Here is a 15,099-nt window from a genome sequence, read left to right on the forward strand (position 1 = left end):
GCACAACTTCAATAGTTTAGGAAACTTTACTTTGTATGTATTTAATTTAGGCAAAGAATTCATTTTTCATAGTGGAGGTGTAGAATAATATTTCCTATTTATTCTTCCTAATGCCCCTAATTTTGTACTCACCGTAATTTTATCTTTTACATGTTTTCATTAGATTTTTAGTTACTATAATACTTTGCTATCAGTCAAAAACTATCTTTACGCGTGTTAAACTTCATCTGCGGTATCTTAGAAAACAATCAGTTCCAGAAATGTGCACAGCAAGTTTCCTCGTTAGCTGTGGGCATGTGGTGCAATTATGGAATCTGTGATCTACAGGGACAACAAGCACGTGGACCAATTTATTAATGGAACAGAAGCTCCTGAAAACGAGACAACAATCACAAAGACACATAATCCTTTAACTCCAAGACTTAAAAAACAAATAATTAGATGCTTCAATCGACAAATGCACGCAGTTCACAAAAGGCATTGGGCCATATGCACGGCCACTTTACTAAACACATGCTATTCTTCTCTCAAATGGCTAAATGACCTGACTTGGTGCTAGTATTCATCCCAAAAGTTGTCTCTTCCAAGCAAGAAAAAGTAAAATCCATTGTCACTTTTTCAAAATCTAACCCAATCAGTTCGGTTTCCCCACTAGATCACAAATAGTCGTAGTAAATTTAGCACCTTGAAGTTGACAGAGACCCTCTGCTAATCAAAATGAATCTCAGATGTGCATAAATGTTAAGAAGTTAAAACAAACAAGATATGCAAAATGAATGTTTAGCCTCCAACTTGGAACTCTATCCATCCATGTCACTGAATGGAGAACTGCTACGACATGAGTGTGTTTGCCTTTGTTGTCTTCATAAGCTGCATTTGAACTGTTAAAAATCTGTTAGAAATGATATTCAACAAAGGTATAGTATAAATGAAGAATCAACTAGGATATATTTGACATTCACTTTGCTTTGGGGAATGAATTCTACAATTTTTCTCAATAGTCTCTTTAAAATGTCCAATGTATCCTAATCTAGGCCAAGAATGTTAAGCTTAATAATATTACAGTTGTGCTTACTGGTATGATTCAGGAAAATATGTTTCAGTGTTGTTTCATTAGTAATGCGTGAAAATATAATACCAACTGCAATGCTTCCTTATAAAAATAAATAAATAAAAAATAAAGTTGTAATGCAGGTTAACTGGATAAGTATTAACCTAAACAAGGTGATGAACTTCTTCCAAGAGCATGTCCCTTTTCAACCTACACCCCAACAGCTGGTTCATTAAACAGAATTATAAGGGCATCAACGAAGCAATAGTGAGTCATACTAGAGGTGAAAATCCCCATACCGCTAATTAAAAGATGGGACAAGCTGAATGAGGACTTCCAAGGGACCAAAAACACATGCAAAACAAACTAGGTTGCCATTGTTTAACAATGCATTTACTCAATAACAATCGCAAAGGTAAAGTTGTGAACTCAATAATTGTGTGAAAAATCATCCAAGGGAGGGACAGCTTAGAAAAAAAGAGATGATAGAATGGATTACCAGAAAGAAAACAAGTAATACCTAACAGAGTAAGAAGCACACATACCAATCTAGCTTTGAGTTGACCCTTAGTCTTCTTCATCCTTCATCGATACCACGTAAGATCAATTATTATAGAAGGCACATGAGCTATCTGAAACCAACCACTAGCTGTTCTTGATAAGGAAAACCAACCACTAACTTTAGGCTTGCAGTATTTTTCTTTTAGTTTTGGGCAATTACTTATACTCAGAAATTCAAGCGAAGATGAAAGCTCTTTGTTGCCCAGGGATGAAATTTCCCCAGAGTCAGTTATTTCCAAATTTTTTAGAGAACACAAATATGAAAGCCGTCGAAGGGAAACAAGATTGGGGCACCTTCTTATTACTAAGACAGAAAGGCAGGGGAAGTCACCATTTACCACTCCAGACCACTCTTTTAGACCATGCAAGCCATCAATTAGCAGCTCGTCTAGCTTTGGGAATGCGTGATACACTTCATTACCATAACTTCTATGGAAGTGACTATCAATAACCCCCACCAACGGAACCTCAATTATGTGAAGTGACTTTAACAATGGCAATCCCCCAAGAGATGGTAGAACAAGACAATTTCTGCAGTCATACAATGTAATATTAACAATGTTGCAGAGATATGAACTGTTAATCCAATCGGGAAACACTGAACCACTGTAGCGAAGGATGCGCAATTCCTGAAGGCATGCATCAGGTTGAAGGCAATCTAGTATCTCCTCAGCCTTTGGCCTACCAATGCCACGATGCCGCCATCTTAGCTCTAGTTTGCGAATGTATTTCTTATTGGTCATGGCCGCTTCCTTTGCCTCATGAGAGGTCAAAACATTTTGAAGCTCTGAAAGGCAAAATGAACCACTGATGGGGAATCAAAGTCCCAGATCAAAAACCAAAACCAATTCCCTCTCAAAACTTCCAACTTATCATCCTAATACAGCCGGTCTCCAACCAACACCCATAACCACCCTATAATCTTAAACCCGCCGGAAACCACCTTTAACCCATCTCGCCCATACCATTAAACCGCCGCCACCCTCAACGAACCACTGTTAAAATACACCAAAAACAGTCAACAATCAACCGTCATCTCTTCATCTCTATTTTTAGCTTGATTTTCCGGTAAGAATTTTTGGGTTGTGTTCGGGACTATCAATGTTGGATTCGACAATAGACTGCTGTTTTGGGTTAGTCGCGGGTTCAAGTTCGAGTTTTCCGTTGGTTCGCGGTTTCCGGTCAGGCATCGTTTCATTCGAAGTTCGAATTTCAGATTCGTTGGTTTAACATTAAGCTTGAAGTTCAAACCCAGATTTGGAAAGCTGGAATTCAGATCCTTAAGGTCTTGGAAAAGAAGTCTGTTCATGAAGTTGAAAATTCAAAGCAAAATGGATTACTAAAAATTCAAACTGTCCGAAAAAGCAGATCTGAAGGTACACCTACCTTCTTTCTTTTAGATTATTTGCAAATTTATCAGAGCTGACTCTTTCTCTGTTTAGTGGTACAATTCTTTAGCTACTTCTCTTGTGCAATCAATTTTTATTTTTAGATTTACTCAAGATCTGAATCAATTTTACCCTTAAAGATTGGTACTTTGCATCACTTTTCCGTCTTCAATTGTGGAATAAGTGATGGCCGGTGGCCAGTCCACAATGGAGGCTGGCCAACCCTCACTAAATACGACTATTCCAAAAACCAATCCTAATCCATTACAATATTCAGATCTGTTCAAACCAAAAACCTTGAATGATACATTACATAGTCAGATCCAATCACTGCCCCAAATTCCAATGAAACCAGTAACTTACCTACATGGGGTGCCATACATTAAATACACTGAAGTAGAAGTTGATCAGATGAATATCATTGAAAATCTTCAGTATGCTGTGGTAGGAAAGTTCTCATATGGCCAACCAGATATTGAACAACTTCGTCTCATAATCCCTACACAATGTGGAATAAAAGGTGAGTGTAGAACAGGTTTTCTAAGAAACCGCCATGTGCTTATCAGATTAAGTCTTTTTGAAGACTTTGTGAATTTCACATCAAAGCCTGTATACTACATTCAAGATAGAGAGGGATACTCGTACCAAATGAGAATACTGATCTATGATTCGAATTTCAAGGTTGATGAAGAAACATCAAAGACAATGGCATGGATTTCCTTCCCAAAGTTATTGCCTACATACTTTGTGAAGGAAACTCTTTTTTCAATTGCATCTGCAGTGGGTATTCCTATACAATTGGATATGGCTACGATTAACAAGACTAGACCTAGTTGTGCTAGGGTCAAGGTTTTAGTAGATCTGGTAGCGGATTTACCCAAAACGGTGAGGATGGATATTGAAAATGAAAAAACAGGAGCAATAAGGACTGTTAATGTTCAGATTCATTATGATTACCTCCCTAAGTATTGCAAGGAATGTAAATTACAGGGACATGATGAATATGATTGTAGAATTATAAATCCAGAGCGTGTTCAGTATGACAATGAAAGGGAGGAAATGCCAAAGGAGAATGACAAGACAAAACCTCATAAAAGCTCTGATGAAGTGCACAATAGTAAGGAAAGCAATAAAGATCTCCAAGAGGATAAAGAAATTGAAGCAAAAAAGGCCAAGAGATTACAAGCAGAGGAACAACATAATAAAAAGCAGACTAGAGATTACAAGCAGAGGAACAACATAATAAAAAACAGACTAATGACAAAGGCAAACAAAAGCAAGAGGATGGAAACCAACAAGGATATGAAGGGAAAAAGAATTATGGAAAATACAATTATAGAGGATACAATAATTTATACAATTATTCTGCTAGAGTGTTGGCAGGTGGAAGAGTGTTAGGAAATTCGGGAAATTGGAATCCCATCAAAGACAACAGAAACTTCAATGCTGAGAAGGGAAGTGCAAATCATAGCAAACAGAAAGAGACAACAGTCACTGCTACATGCAACAAATTTAACACTTTGGTGGACTTGGAGGAGGAACAAGAAAAACAAAATGAAACACAAGAAGGAAGCACACATAGTAGTAATCCTGTTAAAGAGACAGCTAGGCCATGGGTGGATGCTGCCTTTGGGAAACAAACAGAAAATAACAAAGTTATGAAAGAGCAGGGAAAGATAGATAGCAGACAAGAGCAAGATAATAAGAATGAGAAAGGGGTAGGGGATAATCAGTCAGAGGAGATAGCCATACAAGATTCAGAAAGAACAATTACAGATATCGTGGAAAATGATAACAAAAAAGAAGATGATAACAAACAGATTACTGAAGGCCAAGACGTACTTCAACCCATAGAAGTACATGACAGTGTTAATTCAAGCTCATATCAGCAAGTGGAATCAGCTAGACAACAAGTGGATCAAATGAAGGACTTACCGGAAGAGCCTCCTCATACAAACAATATGGGTGAAGGAGATACAGCATCATCTGCAAATAAGGAACAAAATAATGAAAGGGAAACACAAGCAAGGGATCAGAGAGATCAAAACAACAGAGATACAGCCATAGAAATGCAGGCAATTTCAGGAAATCATAAGTATCAACTGGTAGCCAAAGATCATGAAAACACAACACAAGAAGAAGTGAATCAGAATAAAATAGATATTGGAGAGGAGGAAACAGGTGAAACTATTAGTTCTGATTTAATGGAGGGCAACAATAAAGGAGATATTTCCCCTAAACACTTGACAAAAACTAAAAAAGGTCACAAGCCAAGAGATAAAAGTGTTCCTCCCAAGACAGTGGGAGGAGTACAAACAAGGATGGCATGTTCTAAAGGAGTTTCTCAATGAATAGCTCATTAATATGGAATATAAGGTCTGTAAACACTCAACAGGCCTTTGAGAGGGTAGTACTATTGCATAGACAGAAACATTTTAATTATGTTGCCTTACTAGAGCCTTTCCAGCATGTTAGACATATTGACATGTACAAATTGTGGTTAAATATGGGGACATCATGGCATAATGTGAATGGGAAGATTTGGATTTTTGTGGATGCAGAAATTCAAGTAGAAATAATGAGAGATACAGAACAACTGTTATCCTGTAGATTCACTCATTTGGGTGATGGGCAAGAGTTGGTGCTTACAGTTGTTTATGCGAGTACTGATAGAAGTGGGAGAATAGCTCTATGGGAGGATCTATATGACATGTCTTCACACATCACCATCCCATGGCTTGTGGGTGGGGATTTTAATGTCATTACAGATGACATTGAGAAATTTGGGGGTCTTCCTGTACAGTTTGCAGAAACAGAGGATTTTAGACAATGTATAGACATTTGCCAACTGATGGATCTTGGTTTTACTGGAAGTATGTTCACATGGTGGAATGGGAGATCGGATGAGGCTTGTATATTTAAAAGACTAGACAGATGTTTGGGAAATCAGGCTCTGCAGAATTGTTTTCCTAATTTGGAGGTAGAGCATCTCATTAAACAAGGTTCTGACCACTCCCCCTTGCTGGTAAATATGAGAGCAGATAGTAGACCAATTAGGAAATCTTTCAGGTTTCTTAATTTTTGGGTGGAGCATGAATCTTTTCTAGATGTAATCAAAGAAAATTGGGTGGAATCTTATGGCTCAGACCCCTTCTTTAACTTCCATAATAAGTTAAAAAATGTGGGAAGAGCTCTCTCTAAGTGGAGTAGGGACACTTATGGTGATATCTTCAAGCAAATTGCAACTCTGGAGGAAGTGGTGCAGGTGCATGAGCAAGAATTTGAACAGAATCCTACAGGGCTTAACAGGGAAAGGCTACAAAGGGTACAAGCTGATCTGATCAGGTTTTATGCTATTGAAGAAAAATTTTGGAGACAAAAATCAGGGATGCTGTGGTTTCAGGATGGAGATAGGAACACAAAATTCTTTCATGCTCATGTCAATGGAAAGAGAAGAAAGCTACAATTACAGAGAATTCAAGATCATCCAGGTACATGGCTGGACACTGAAGAGGAGATTGCACAGGAAGCAATCAGATTTTTCTCAGACCAATTCAAAGAGGAAAATATCCCTACAGATTTCTCTATGCTTGATAAGATTCCTAAAATGGTTACAGAAGAACAAAATCAACAACTCTATGAAATGCCAGATGAAGCAGAGGTGAAAAGAGCAGTTTTTGGTTTAAATGGAGACAGTGCAGGGGGTCCTGATGGTTTCACAGGAAGATTTTTCCAAGCTTGTTGGGAAATTATTGCAAATGACTTGGTGACCATGGTGAGATCATTCTTCTGTGGGCATGAACTCCCAAGGTATGTAACTTGTACCAATTTGGTTTTGATACCAAAGAAGAAAGAAATTAATACATTTTCTGATATGAGGCCAATCAGCTTGAGTAACATCACTAGCAAAGTTATTTCAAGAATCATTCATGAAAGACTGATATATCTGCTACCTGAGATCATTTCACCTCAGCAATCAGGATTTGTTAAAGGCAGGAGTATTGTAGAAAACATTCTGTTGGCTCAGGAAATTGTACATGATATTAGGATTAGAGGAAAGCCTGCAAATGTTGTCATTAAGCTTGACATGGAAAAGGCTTATGACAGAGTATCATGGTTATTTCTAACTAAAGTCCTGAGGAGAATGGGGTTTGGTGAATTTACTATTGATCTGGTGTTTAGAGTTATCTCAAATAATTGGTATTCCATTCTGATTAATGGGCAACCTCATGGATTCTTCAAATCATCTAGAGGAGTAAAGCAAGGAGATCCACTGTCCCCTACTTTATTCATTTTGGCTGCAGAATGTTTGTTTAGGGCTCTCAATACACTGCATACTGAGGATGAGTACAAGGAATATGGGATGCCAAAATGGAGTCCATATGTCAATCATTTGGCATATGCAGATGATACTATCATTTTCACCTCTGCTAATGAACAGTCTATGAGATTAGTGATGAAGACTTTGAGTAATTATGAGAAGGTGAGTGGTCATAAGATCAACAAGCAGAAAAGTGTTGTTTATATGCATCATTTGACATCTCATAACATTAAGGAGCTGGTATTTTCTGTCACCCAGATTCCTAAAAAGGATTTTCCATTCACATATTTGGGTGTACCAATCTACTATGGGAGAAGAAGGAACATTCACTACAAGGAGATAATAGAAAAGATTCAGAATAGACTGAGCTCATGGACTGGTAAGCTGTTATTTATTGGAGGAAGGACAACACTAATTAAATATGTTTTACAGAGCATGCCTATACACCTACTATCCGCTTGTGACCCTCCTAGTGCTATACTTGCTCAGATTCATAGATTATTTGCTAAGTTCTTTTGGAGCAACTCTGTGGGAAATTCAAGTAAGCACTGGGCAACTTGGACAACCTTATGTCACCCACAAGAAGAAGGTGGCATGGGGTTTAGAAGCCTACAAGATATATCTAAAGCCCTCTTTGCTAAACTGTGGTGGAACATGAGAACCAAACAATCCTTATGGAGAACTTTCATGAGTAATAAGTACTTAAAGAAGTTTCATGTTGTGATAGCCCCTAGCGGATCAGGTACTTATGTGTGGAAGAAGATGATTAAATACCGAGATGAGATGGAACATGAGATATGGTGGAAGCTTCAACAAGGTAATTCTTATTTTTGGTTTGATAATTGGACAGGACTGGGAGCCCTATACCATATTACTCCACCAGATTTTGAGTGTGATCCCACAATCATCCTTGTAAAAGAAACTGCAGAAGTGGGGCAATGGGATGAACAGTTGCTAAGAAGAATCCTTCCTGAGGATCTAGCAGACCATATTGTGCAGCACATTAATCCACCAAATGAAAATGGCCAAGCAGATAAGGCTTTCTGGAAATTAGATTCGAGGGGGAAATTCACAGTTGGGTCTGCATTTCAATTGCTCAGACAAAGAAAAGACCCCAGTAATTTGTATAAGCAGATGTGGATCAAAGGACTACCAATAAAGATATCTTTTTTTATGTGGAGATTTTGGAAGTTCAAGCTACCATTGGATGATAAGTTGAAGAAATGGGGACACCAATTCCCTTCCAGATGCTATTGTTGTCAACATCCAAAAGTGGAAGATACCTCCCATGTCTTGTTACACTCACCAACAGCTCAAGCCATCTGGAAGTATTTTTGTGGACCAGTGGGAATAAATACTGAGAATTTGCAAGTTACCCAAATAATTAACAGATGGTGGGATATGCCTAGTAGACTACATGCCAAATGCATCAACCAAGCTGTCCCTGCTATTATTATTTGGGAACTCTGGAAGAGGAGAAACACTATGAGACATGAAGGGAAGGTGTCAATCACAAAACTCATTTACCAGGTGATGCATACTTTGATTCAATTCATGAAGGTGAGAAGGAGAAATTTTAGGTATGCACCATATAATTGGAGTGTGATTGTTGAGGCATTACAGAGATATTCTCCAAAGATAAGAGTAACACCAGTGACTTGGAGAACTCCAGATATTGGATGGATAAAAGTCAATACTGATGGAGCCTCAAGAGAAAACCCGGGTAGGAGTTCATGGGCCTTTTGTGTAAGGGATGAAAGGGGAGATGTGATACAAGCACAGGCCAGAGAAATAGAGGATCTTCAAAGCACCAACACCGAGGCAGAGGCCCTAGCCATTTTACAAGCTCTCAGGTATTTAAAAGACAGTCAATGGGATCAAATAAGGATAGAGACAGATTCACTTTTGCTGAAGAACTCTATTCAAAGGACATGGGAAATTCCTTGGCAAATCATTACTATGGTGGAAGAAATTTGGAGAATAAGTGAGGAAAAAGTGGTGGTGATAGAGCATATTTATAGGGAAGGAAACAAATTAGCAGATCACTTGGCTAATTTAGCTTTGGACACAGGGGACATACAATTCAATTCCTTTCATGACATGGAGAGCCACTGTAAAAGAATTGTGAACAGTGACAAATTACAGCTGCCCTGTCTAAGAATTAGATCATGTTAAGGAGACTGAATATAGGGGGAAGGTGGGAGAAAAGGAGGTCCTCACACTCAAATCCTTTGGGAGGAGAATGTGAAGGATTTGGTTTACACTAACTGTTTGCTAATGGTTGCAGGTACACAAACTAACATAAATGGAGGATTTTAATTCAACAGGTACCACAGAACAACCATACTGAAGGAATACCAACAAGCAGCGAAACACAGTGTAATCAGGATGTTGAGAAGTTTTACCAGCATAAATTGCAACTGGTTGGAGGCACTTTTGACAAATGACATGAAGTGGAATTACTGCTCCAAATGATTGAGCACATGGAACACAACAGACCTCTTGAGTACACATGGGCATACAGTTTCTATTTAGTGGTTGTTTCTTAGTTGGTGGTATTAGCACCCCGGGATGCTCATCCTACTGAGAACTGGTCATTAGTTAGAAAATGTACTGCCTTGGTGCATATAGAGGGCCAAATATAGAGCATGTGAGATATAGAAACAGAAGTTCTTTATGGAGCAATTATTTCAAATTTCATTCTATTAGTAATTTTTTTAACAATTTGTAATATCAAATTAAGACAAGTTATAAGTCTTAATTTGATCATTAGTTTAAATTTTGTATTTTCATTAGCCTTTTGGCTAGAGTTGTACAAACTTCTGGATTTTTTGATAAAATTTATAAAATTAGCCCTAGGCCAAAAGCCTAGTGGACTTTTATTAAAAAAAAAAAAAAAACCACTGATGTTATTTAGATACTTTAACTCCTCAATACGACAACCATCCTCCCTTCCCACCAGGAATGCTCTCAATGTTTGTAGACTGGTTAGATTCCCCATCTTAACCGGCATTGAACTTAATCGGCCAAGTATGTTAAACTCCAAATGACGGAGTTTAGCTAATTTGCTTACATCAAAAGGTAACCTGACAAGATTCAAGCAACCATCAAGTTTTAGTGTTTGTAAATTATCAAGAAGAGCTATAGATTCTGGCAAATACTTGATTGGTGTTTCTGAGACATCTAAGTAACGCAAATATTTTAGACTCCCTATACAACTTGGTATTTCAGATATGCTACTTCGACGCAAACCCAAACTTCTCAACTGCTTCACACTATAAAAAAGATCTTGAGGTACACGTCCAGTAGAAGAGCCAAGTTGACAAAACAATGTGTGCAAATCCTCAAACCTGCTGAGAATCTTGAAACTTGATGGGTTAATGTTCTTTGAGATCAAAAATAAGTGTTGGATATGTTTCGAGACACTGCACAACTGAGCTTCCTCTACTTTTCGATAACCTAGTAGTGATGCATCTCGTAGAGAATGATGGATCGCGTCTGTGATCTTGTACTTCATTGACCTCCTGACGTAATCAAATTTACAAGGTGACACATATTTCTTTTCTATCAAGTAATCAAAGTAGGAATTGGCCAAAACTTCCATTCTATCCCCTTCTTCAGGTTCAAAAAATCCTTCAGCCACCCATAGCTGGACCACTGTTTCCTTCTCAAATTCATAATTATCAGGAAAGAGGCAGCAGTATAATATGCATTTTAAAATGCCCTTCATGCGAGGTTTTTCAACATTTTGATCCTTCATTTTGGAACTTTCACCTTTGTCTAGCTCCACAGCTATCTTGTTATGATCAAACCTTTCTATTGGCAGCGTACTAGGACACCCCGAATGAGTGAGTGGTAGTTGGCTGATTTGTGCACCCATCTCTTCCTTGTCTTTTCGCTTGGCTTTGAACGAAGCAGAATCCAATCCCTGTCATTAACAAATATGCGTCGTCAGCTTCAACCACACTTTGTAGTAAATATTAGCATTTATTGAAAGAACACCCAGTTGGTGCATGTTTGTTCATGCATTAACCATGGTGTCTAGCCAACTGTTATGCCTACTAAGCTTTTGCAGATGTCATGTGTATGTAGGTGTGTGAGAGAGAAGCATGAAAAAAAATGGACAGAGAGAGAGAGAAACAATTACACAAACAGAAAGGAAATTTTGGAATTTATCTGATTCAGATTATTACCAATTCTACAGCTTAAAACTTTTAAGTGAAAAAGAATTGAGAGGACCTCAGTCCAAGCAGTGCAACCTTCACACACACGCAGACAGAGAGAACTCATAAACACCTAAAATCTTTAAATAACGAAAAGTTTTGCTATGTGCCTCACAGAACTGACATTACTTGTGTGAGACACCTTTTTGTAAGACAAAAAAAGTATCTTACACTTTTGGGTTCACAAATTCTTTATCTCACAAAAAGGAGCCTCACACTATTAATGTCAATTGTGCGAGACACATATTAAATTTTTTCTTTAAATAACAATAGGTGCAATTGTGAAAACAGTTCCAGGGCAATATAACCATTGGACTTGATTCAAAGCCCCATTTCCACAACCACGAGAATTTGAATAATAATTTTAAATTAAGCAAGAGGTATAACAAGTAAAAGAAAAGATAACCAAATATCACAAGAAGCACGATTGTGAAAGAAATTGGGGTTTATTTCCCAAGAACAAGTATTGGCAAAAAACTGCAGGTTACTAAAATAGTCACGGATATCAATTTACAGAACAAATCTCCAATCAAAGACATTGGCGAGATAAAATGACAGATATCAACAGACATATGAAATTTTGGAATTTACCTGATTCAGAATATTATTGTTGAAAGGGAGTTGTTTTAGTACAATGTGATTGCAAATTGAACTATGAAGCTCTTGTTGGAGGTTAGAATCTGAATATTAAGATTACGACGTCTGGATAATTTTTTTATAAATGAATATTTTATATTTGACAAATACTTTGAACGGTCTGAAGTCAATATAAAAAATTATAACAAGGTAGCATAACATTTTAAATGCTGAGAACTAGTTTTGCATTCATCATCCTTCTTAAACTGCATGTGCAGATATGTTGATGATTGTAGGCATACAATGACGAACCATTATATTTTAGGATTTCTATGTAAGGTATTACGTGCCAATCCTATTTAACTAGGTTTAGCCAGTACATAGTATAAATAAACTAAACCCTTTTTTTTCCAGAAATATTCATGTTCTTCTAGTGCTTAATAATAATATATAATCAAGTGGATAAAGATTTTAGAATCTTACCAGTTCAAGCGGAAAATAAACTGGTCGCCGATTGATAGTTGGACGAGTGATTTTTTTGGCAGAGAAGAAGAAAAACGCACCGTGAAAAAAACATCTGTGTCTACAGTTTGATACAGATGAGATTTATTGAGACAAGATTAAAAAGGGGACAAAACAAATAACAGATGTGATTTCTTGAGACCTATTACGACTAAAAAGGCTTTTTTTTGCGCGGAGTGCCCTTCTTTTCGGCTGGTCTTTATATTTTGCCCTTCATTTATGTCTTCTTTAATTTTTGCCCCTGTCGCCTGTTTAATGAATATTTTTTGACGAAATCACCCTTACCCCATTAAAACCCTTTCTATTTCGTCAGTTGTCCTTTTCTTTTCTTTTTTTGCTTCTTCATTCCTCATCTGTTTTGTGTCTGTGTTATGTGTTCTAAAATTTAGGTACGAATTTGGATATTTTGCTCGTTTCAATATTTGTTTTTATGTTGAATTGATATCTTTGTCTTCATCGTTTTTTATATTTAATTGATCCTTTTTTATTTAAAATTATAGTGTTTTTGTTACAGTGTCTATGATTTTTTGAACTTTAGTTTCGTTCCCCATGTATATATTCTGGTTTTTTGAATGTCGTATTATGAATGTCGTAATATGTTTTAGTTAATTTTGATATGCGTTTTGGTTTTCTCTTTGTTGAATCTTTGAAGTTTTGTCTGTGAACAGCTGTTTTATGTTGTTGCTGTTGTTTTTGTTTAATAATCTAGGTTTTGTGAAGAATGTGTTTGTCTGAGCTAACATATGCCGGGTCCGGCAGAGTTGTTGCTTTTTGAAACTGAAGTTATGCCGGTTCCGGCATAAAGTTATGCCTGTTCCGGCATAACTTCATGAATTAAGTTAATTTATGTGTGTCTTGGTTTTTTGGTGTTGTATTGTTAATAATTTTGGTTTTTATGCAATCTTTATGTGTTTTGGTGTTGTTTTGATAATAATGTTGGCCTTTTATGCAATCTTATGTGTTTTGGTTGTTTCTTCTATTATGCAGGTATTTGTGTACCAATCTAGGGGCTGATTTTTTTATCATGGTATATGTTAATTATTTTCATTTTCATTTTTGGTTTATTCTTATGTAAACTCTTGGTTTCTGTTGACATTAATTTTTCTTTTATAGGAGGAACATCCCTTGGTTAAGTTTGAACATTGGGTTGAAGGAGGTGGCATGTGGAGTGGTGATTTTCATTTTCGGAGTTTGATTTTGTCCTTTTTGAGTGTCTCTCAATTGGAGTTGTTGAAAAAGGGTGTGTTTGGACAGTTTATGGATTTGGTTGATATCCGCCTGAGTGATAGTATTTTCCATTGCTTGATCTTATCGCAACTTTCATCTAGTAATGATAGTGCGTTAAAGTTTAAGATTTTTGATCGCGTGTGTGTATTTGATTCCGAGTCTTTCCGTCTTATTACTGGGTTGGATTCTTGTGTTGGCAATTTTAGTGTTGTGTCTAGCAGACCAAATAGATTGTTGAGACTTTATTTTCCAAATCAGGATAGAATAAGGTTGTGTGATCTCAGGAGTTTTTTACAGATCAAGTCAAGTAATCGTACTGGTGGTTTTTGGGAAAGATCTAGTGATGGTGTTAGACTTGCTGAGGTCTATATATTGGAGAGGGTTTTGTTGGGTCGTAACGAGAAATGTGTTGTTAAAGGTCATCTAATGAAGATAATTGACGATGACAGTCTTCGGGTGTCTTATCCTTGGGGTTCTCTTAGTTTTAATTGGTTGGTACGGTCGATTCGTGATTGTGTGAAGACTTTCAAGAGCACGCCATCTACACGTTATATGATTAGTGGTTTCCCTTACGCTTTAAATGTGTGGCTGTTGGAGGTTTTCCCTATCTTTCGAGGGTTTTCAAGTTTTCATGGTCTGAAGTCTCCTCGTATGTTGTCTTGGGGTCCTTCAAAGCAAGTTGATTATAAAGTTATTACTGATAATTTCTTCCATGCTGAAAAAGTATGTGTTCCCTTTTTGTTGATGCTTCTTTTTTCTTGGTTCTTTTTCCCTCTTGTTATTTTTTGTGTTTTTGTCTAAATTGATGTGTTTATATTGTGTTATAGAGATTCAAGAAATTTATTGTCCATGCTGTTGTTGTTGGTACGGAACAAGAGATGTTGGATTATCCAGTTGCACTTAAATTTCCTGATGATTCAGGCCCTTGTTCTTCCCGTGCGGTTTTGCCATCTGAAGTTACTTCTCAGATAGTTGATGTAAGTTGTACTTTGCTTTTTGTGTTTTTGGTTGTTTAACTGAATTCTGAGTTAGAGGCCTTGTGGTATAGTATTTTAGTAGGAGACATTTTTGTAGTCTTTTTTGTTTTGGTTATGGAAATTAAAGTTTATGCCCCTTGAGGCATACTTTTTGGTTTTGCAAACGTAGAATCTGCCCCTTCCGGCATACATTTCTCCTTTCATATTTTCAATTCTGCCCCTACCGGCATACTGTTCTCATTTTGAGACTAAT

At 37.1% G+C, this 15,099-nt stretch overlaps 3 protein-coding genes across 3 annotated transcripts; 2 read left to right on the top strand and 1 right to left on the bottom strand.

Moving 5' to 3' along the window:
- The first annotated feature begins 5,506 nt into the window (after positions 1-5,506).
- Positions 5,507-7,818, top strand: LOC132624632 (uncharacterized). Its single transcript, XM_060339380.1, has 4 exons — positions 5,507-6,775; positions 6,974-7,108; positions 7,442-7,700; positions 7,811-7,818. The coding sequence occupies exons 1-4, from the start codon at positions 5,507-5,509 to the stop codon at positions 7,816-7,818; spliced, it is 1,671 nt and encodes a 556-aa protein (XP_060195363.1).
- A 1,883-nt stretch (positions 7,819-9,701) lies between these two features.
- LOC132622181 (putative disease resistance RPP13-like protein 1) lies at positions 9,702-12,794 on the bottom strand. The gene is made up of 2 exons (XM_060336731.1): positions 12,604-12,794; positions 9,702-11,249 (listed from the first exon to the last, which is right to left on the bottom strand). The coding sequence occupies exon 2, from the start codon at positions 11,199-11,201 to the stop codon at positions 9,996-9,998; it is 1,206 nt and encodes a 401-aa protein (XP_060192714.1). The 5' UTR covers positions 11,202-11,249; positions 12,604-12,794; the 3' UTR covers positions 9,702-9,995.
- Positions 12,795-14,233: 1,439 nt separating this feature from the next.
- On the top strand, positions 14,234-14,893 carry LOC132621499 (uncharacterized). The gene is made up of 2 exons (XM_060335795.1): positions 14,234-14,592; positions 14,697-14,893. The coding sequence occupies exons 1-2, from the start codon at positions 14,296-14,298 to the stop codon at positions 14,883-14,885; spliced, it is 486 nt and encodes a 161-aa protein (XP_060191778.1). The 5' UTR covers positions 14,234-14,295; the 3' UTR covers positions 14,886-14,893.
- Positions 14,894-15,099: the final 206 nt, after the last annotated feature.

The sequence above is a fragment of the Lycium barbarum genome, chromosome 12 (genome assembly GCF_019175385.1).
Source record: "Lycium barbarum isolate Lr01 chromosome 12, ASM1917538v2, whole genome shotgun sequence".
Classification (NCBI taxonomy): Eukaryota; Viridiplantae; Streptophyta; class Magnoliopsida; order Solanales; family Solanaceae; genus Lycium; species Lycium barbarum.

Bases quoted from the DNA above. Each gene is read 5' to 3' on its own strand.
- LOC132622181 (XM_060336731.1), bottom strand. From the start codon at position 11,201: ATGGGTGCACAAATCAGCCAACTACCACTCACTCATTCGGGGTGTCCT.
- LOC132624632 (XM_060339380.1), top strand. From the start codon at position 5,507: ATGGGGACATCATGGCATAATGTGAATGGGAAGATTTGGATTTTTGTG. The intron at 6,776-6,973 runs GTGAGATCATTC...ATTTCACCTCAG, and splicing joins CAAATGACTTGGTGACCATG to CAATCAGGATTTGTTAAAGG. The intron at 7,109-7,441 runs GTATCATGGTTA...GCTAATGAACAG, and splicing joins TGGAAAAGGCTTATGACAGA to TCTATGAGATTAGTGATGAA.
- LOC132621499 (XM_060335795.1), top strand. From the start codon at position 14,296: ATGAAGATAATTGACGATGACAGTCTTCGGGTGTCTTATCCTTGGGGT. The intron at 14,593-14,696 runs GTATGTGTTCCC...ATTGTGTTATAG, and splicing joins ATTTCTTCCATGCTGAAAAA to AGATTCAAGAAATTTATTGT.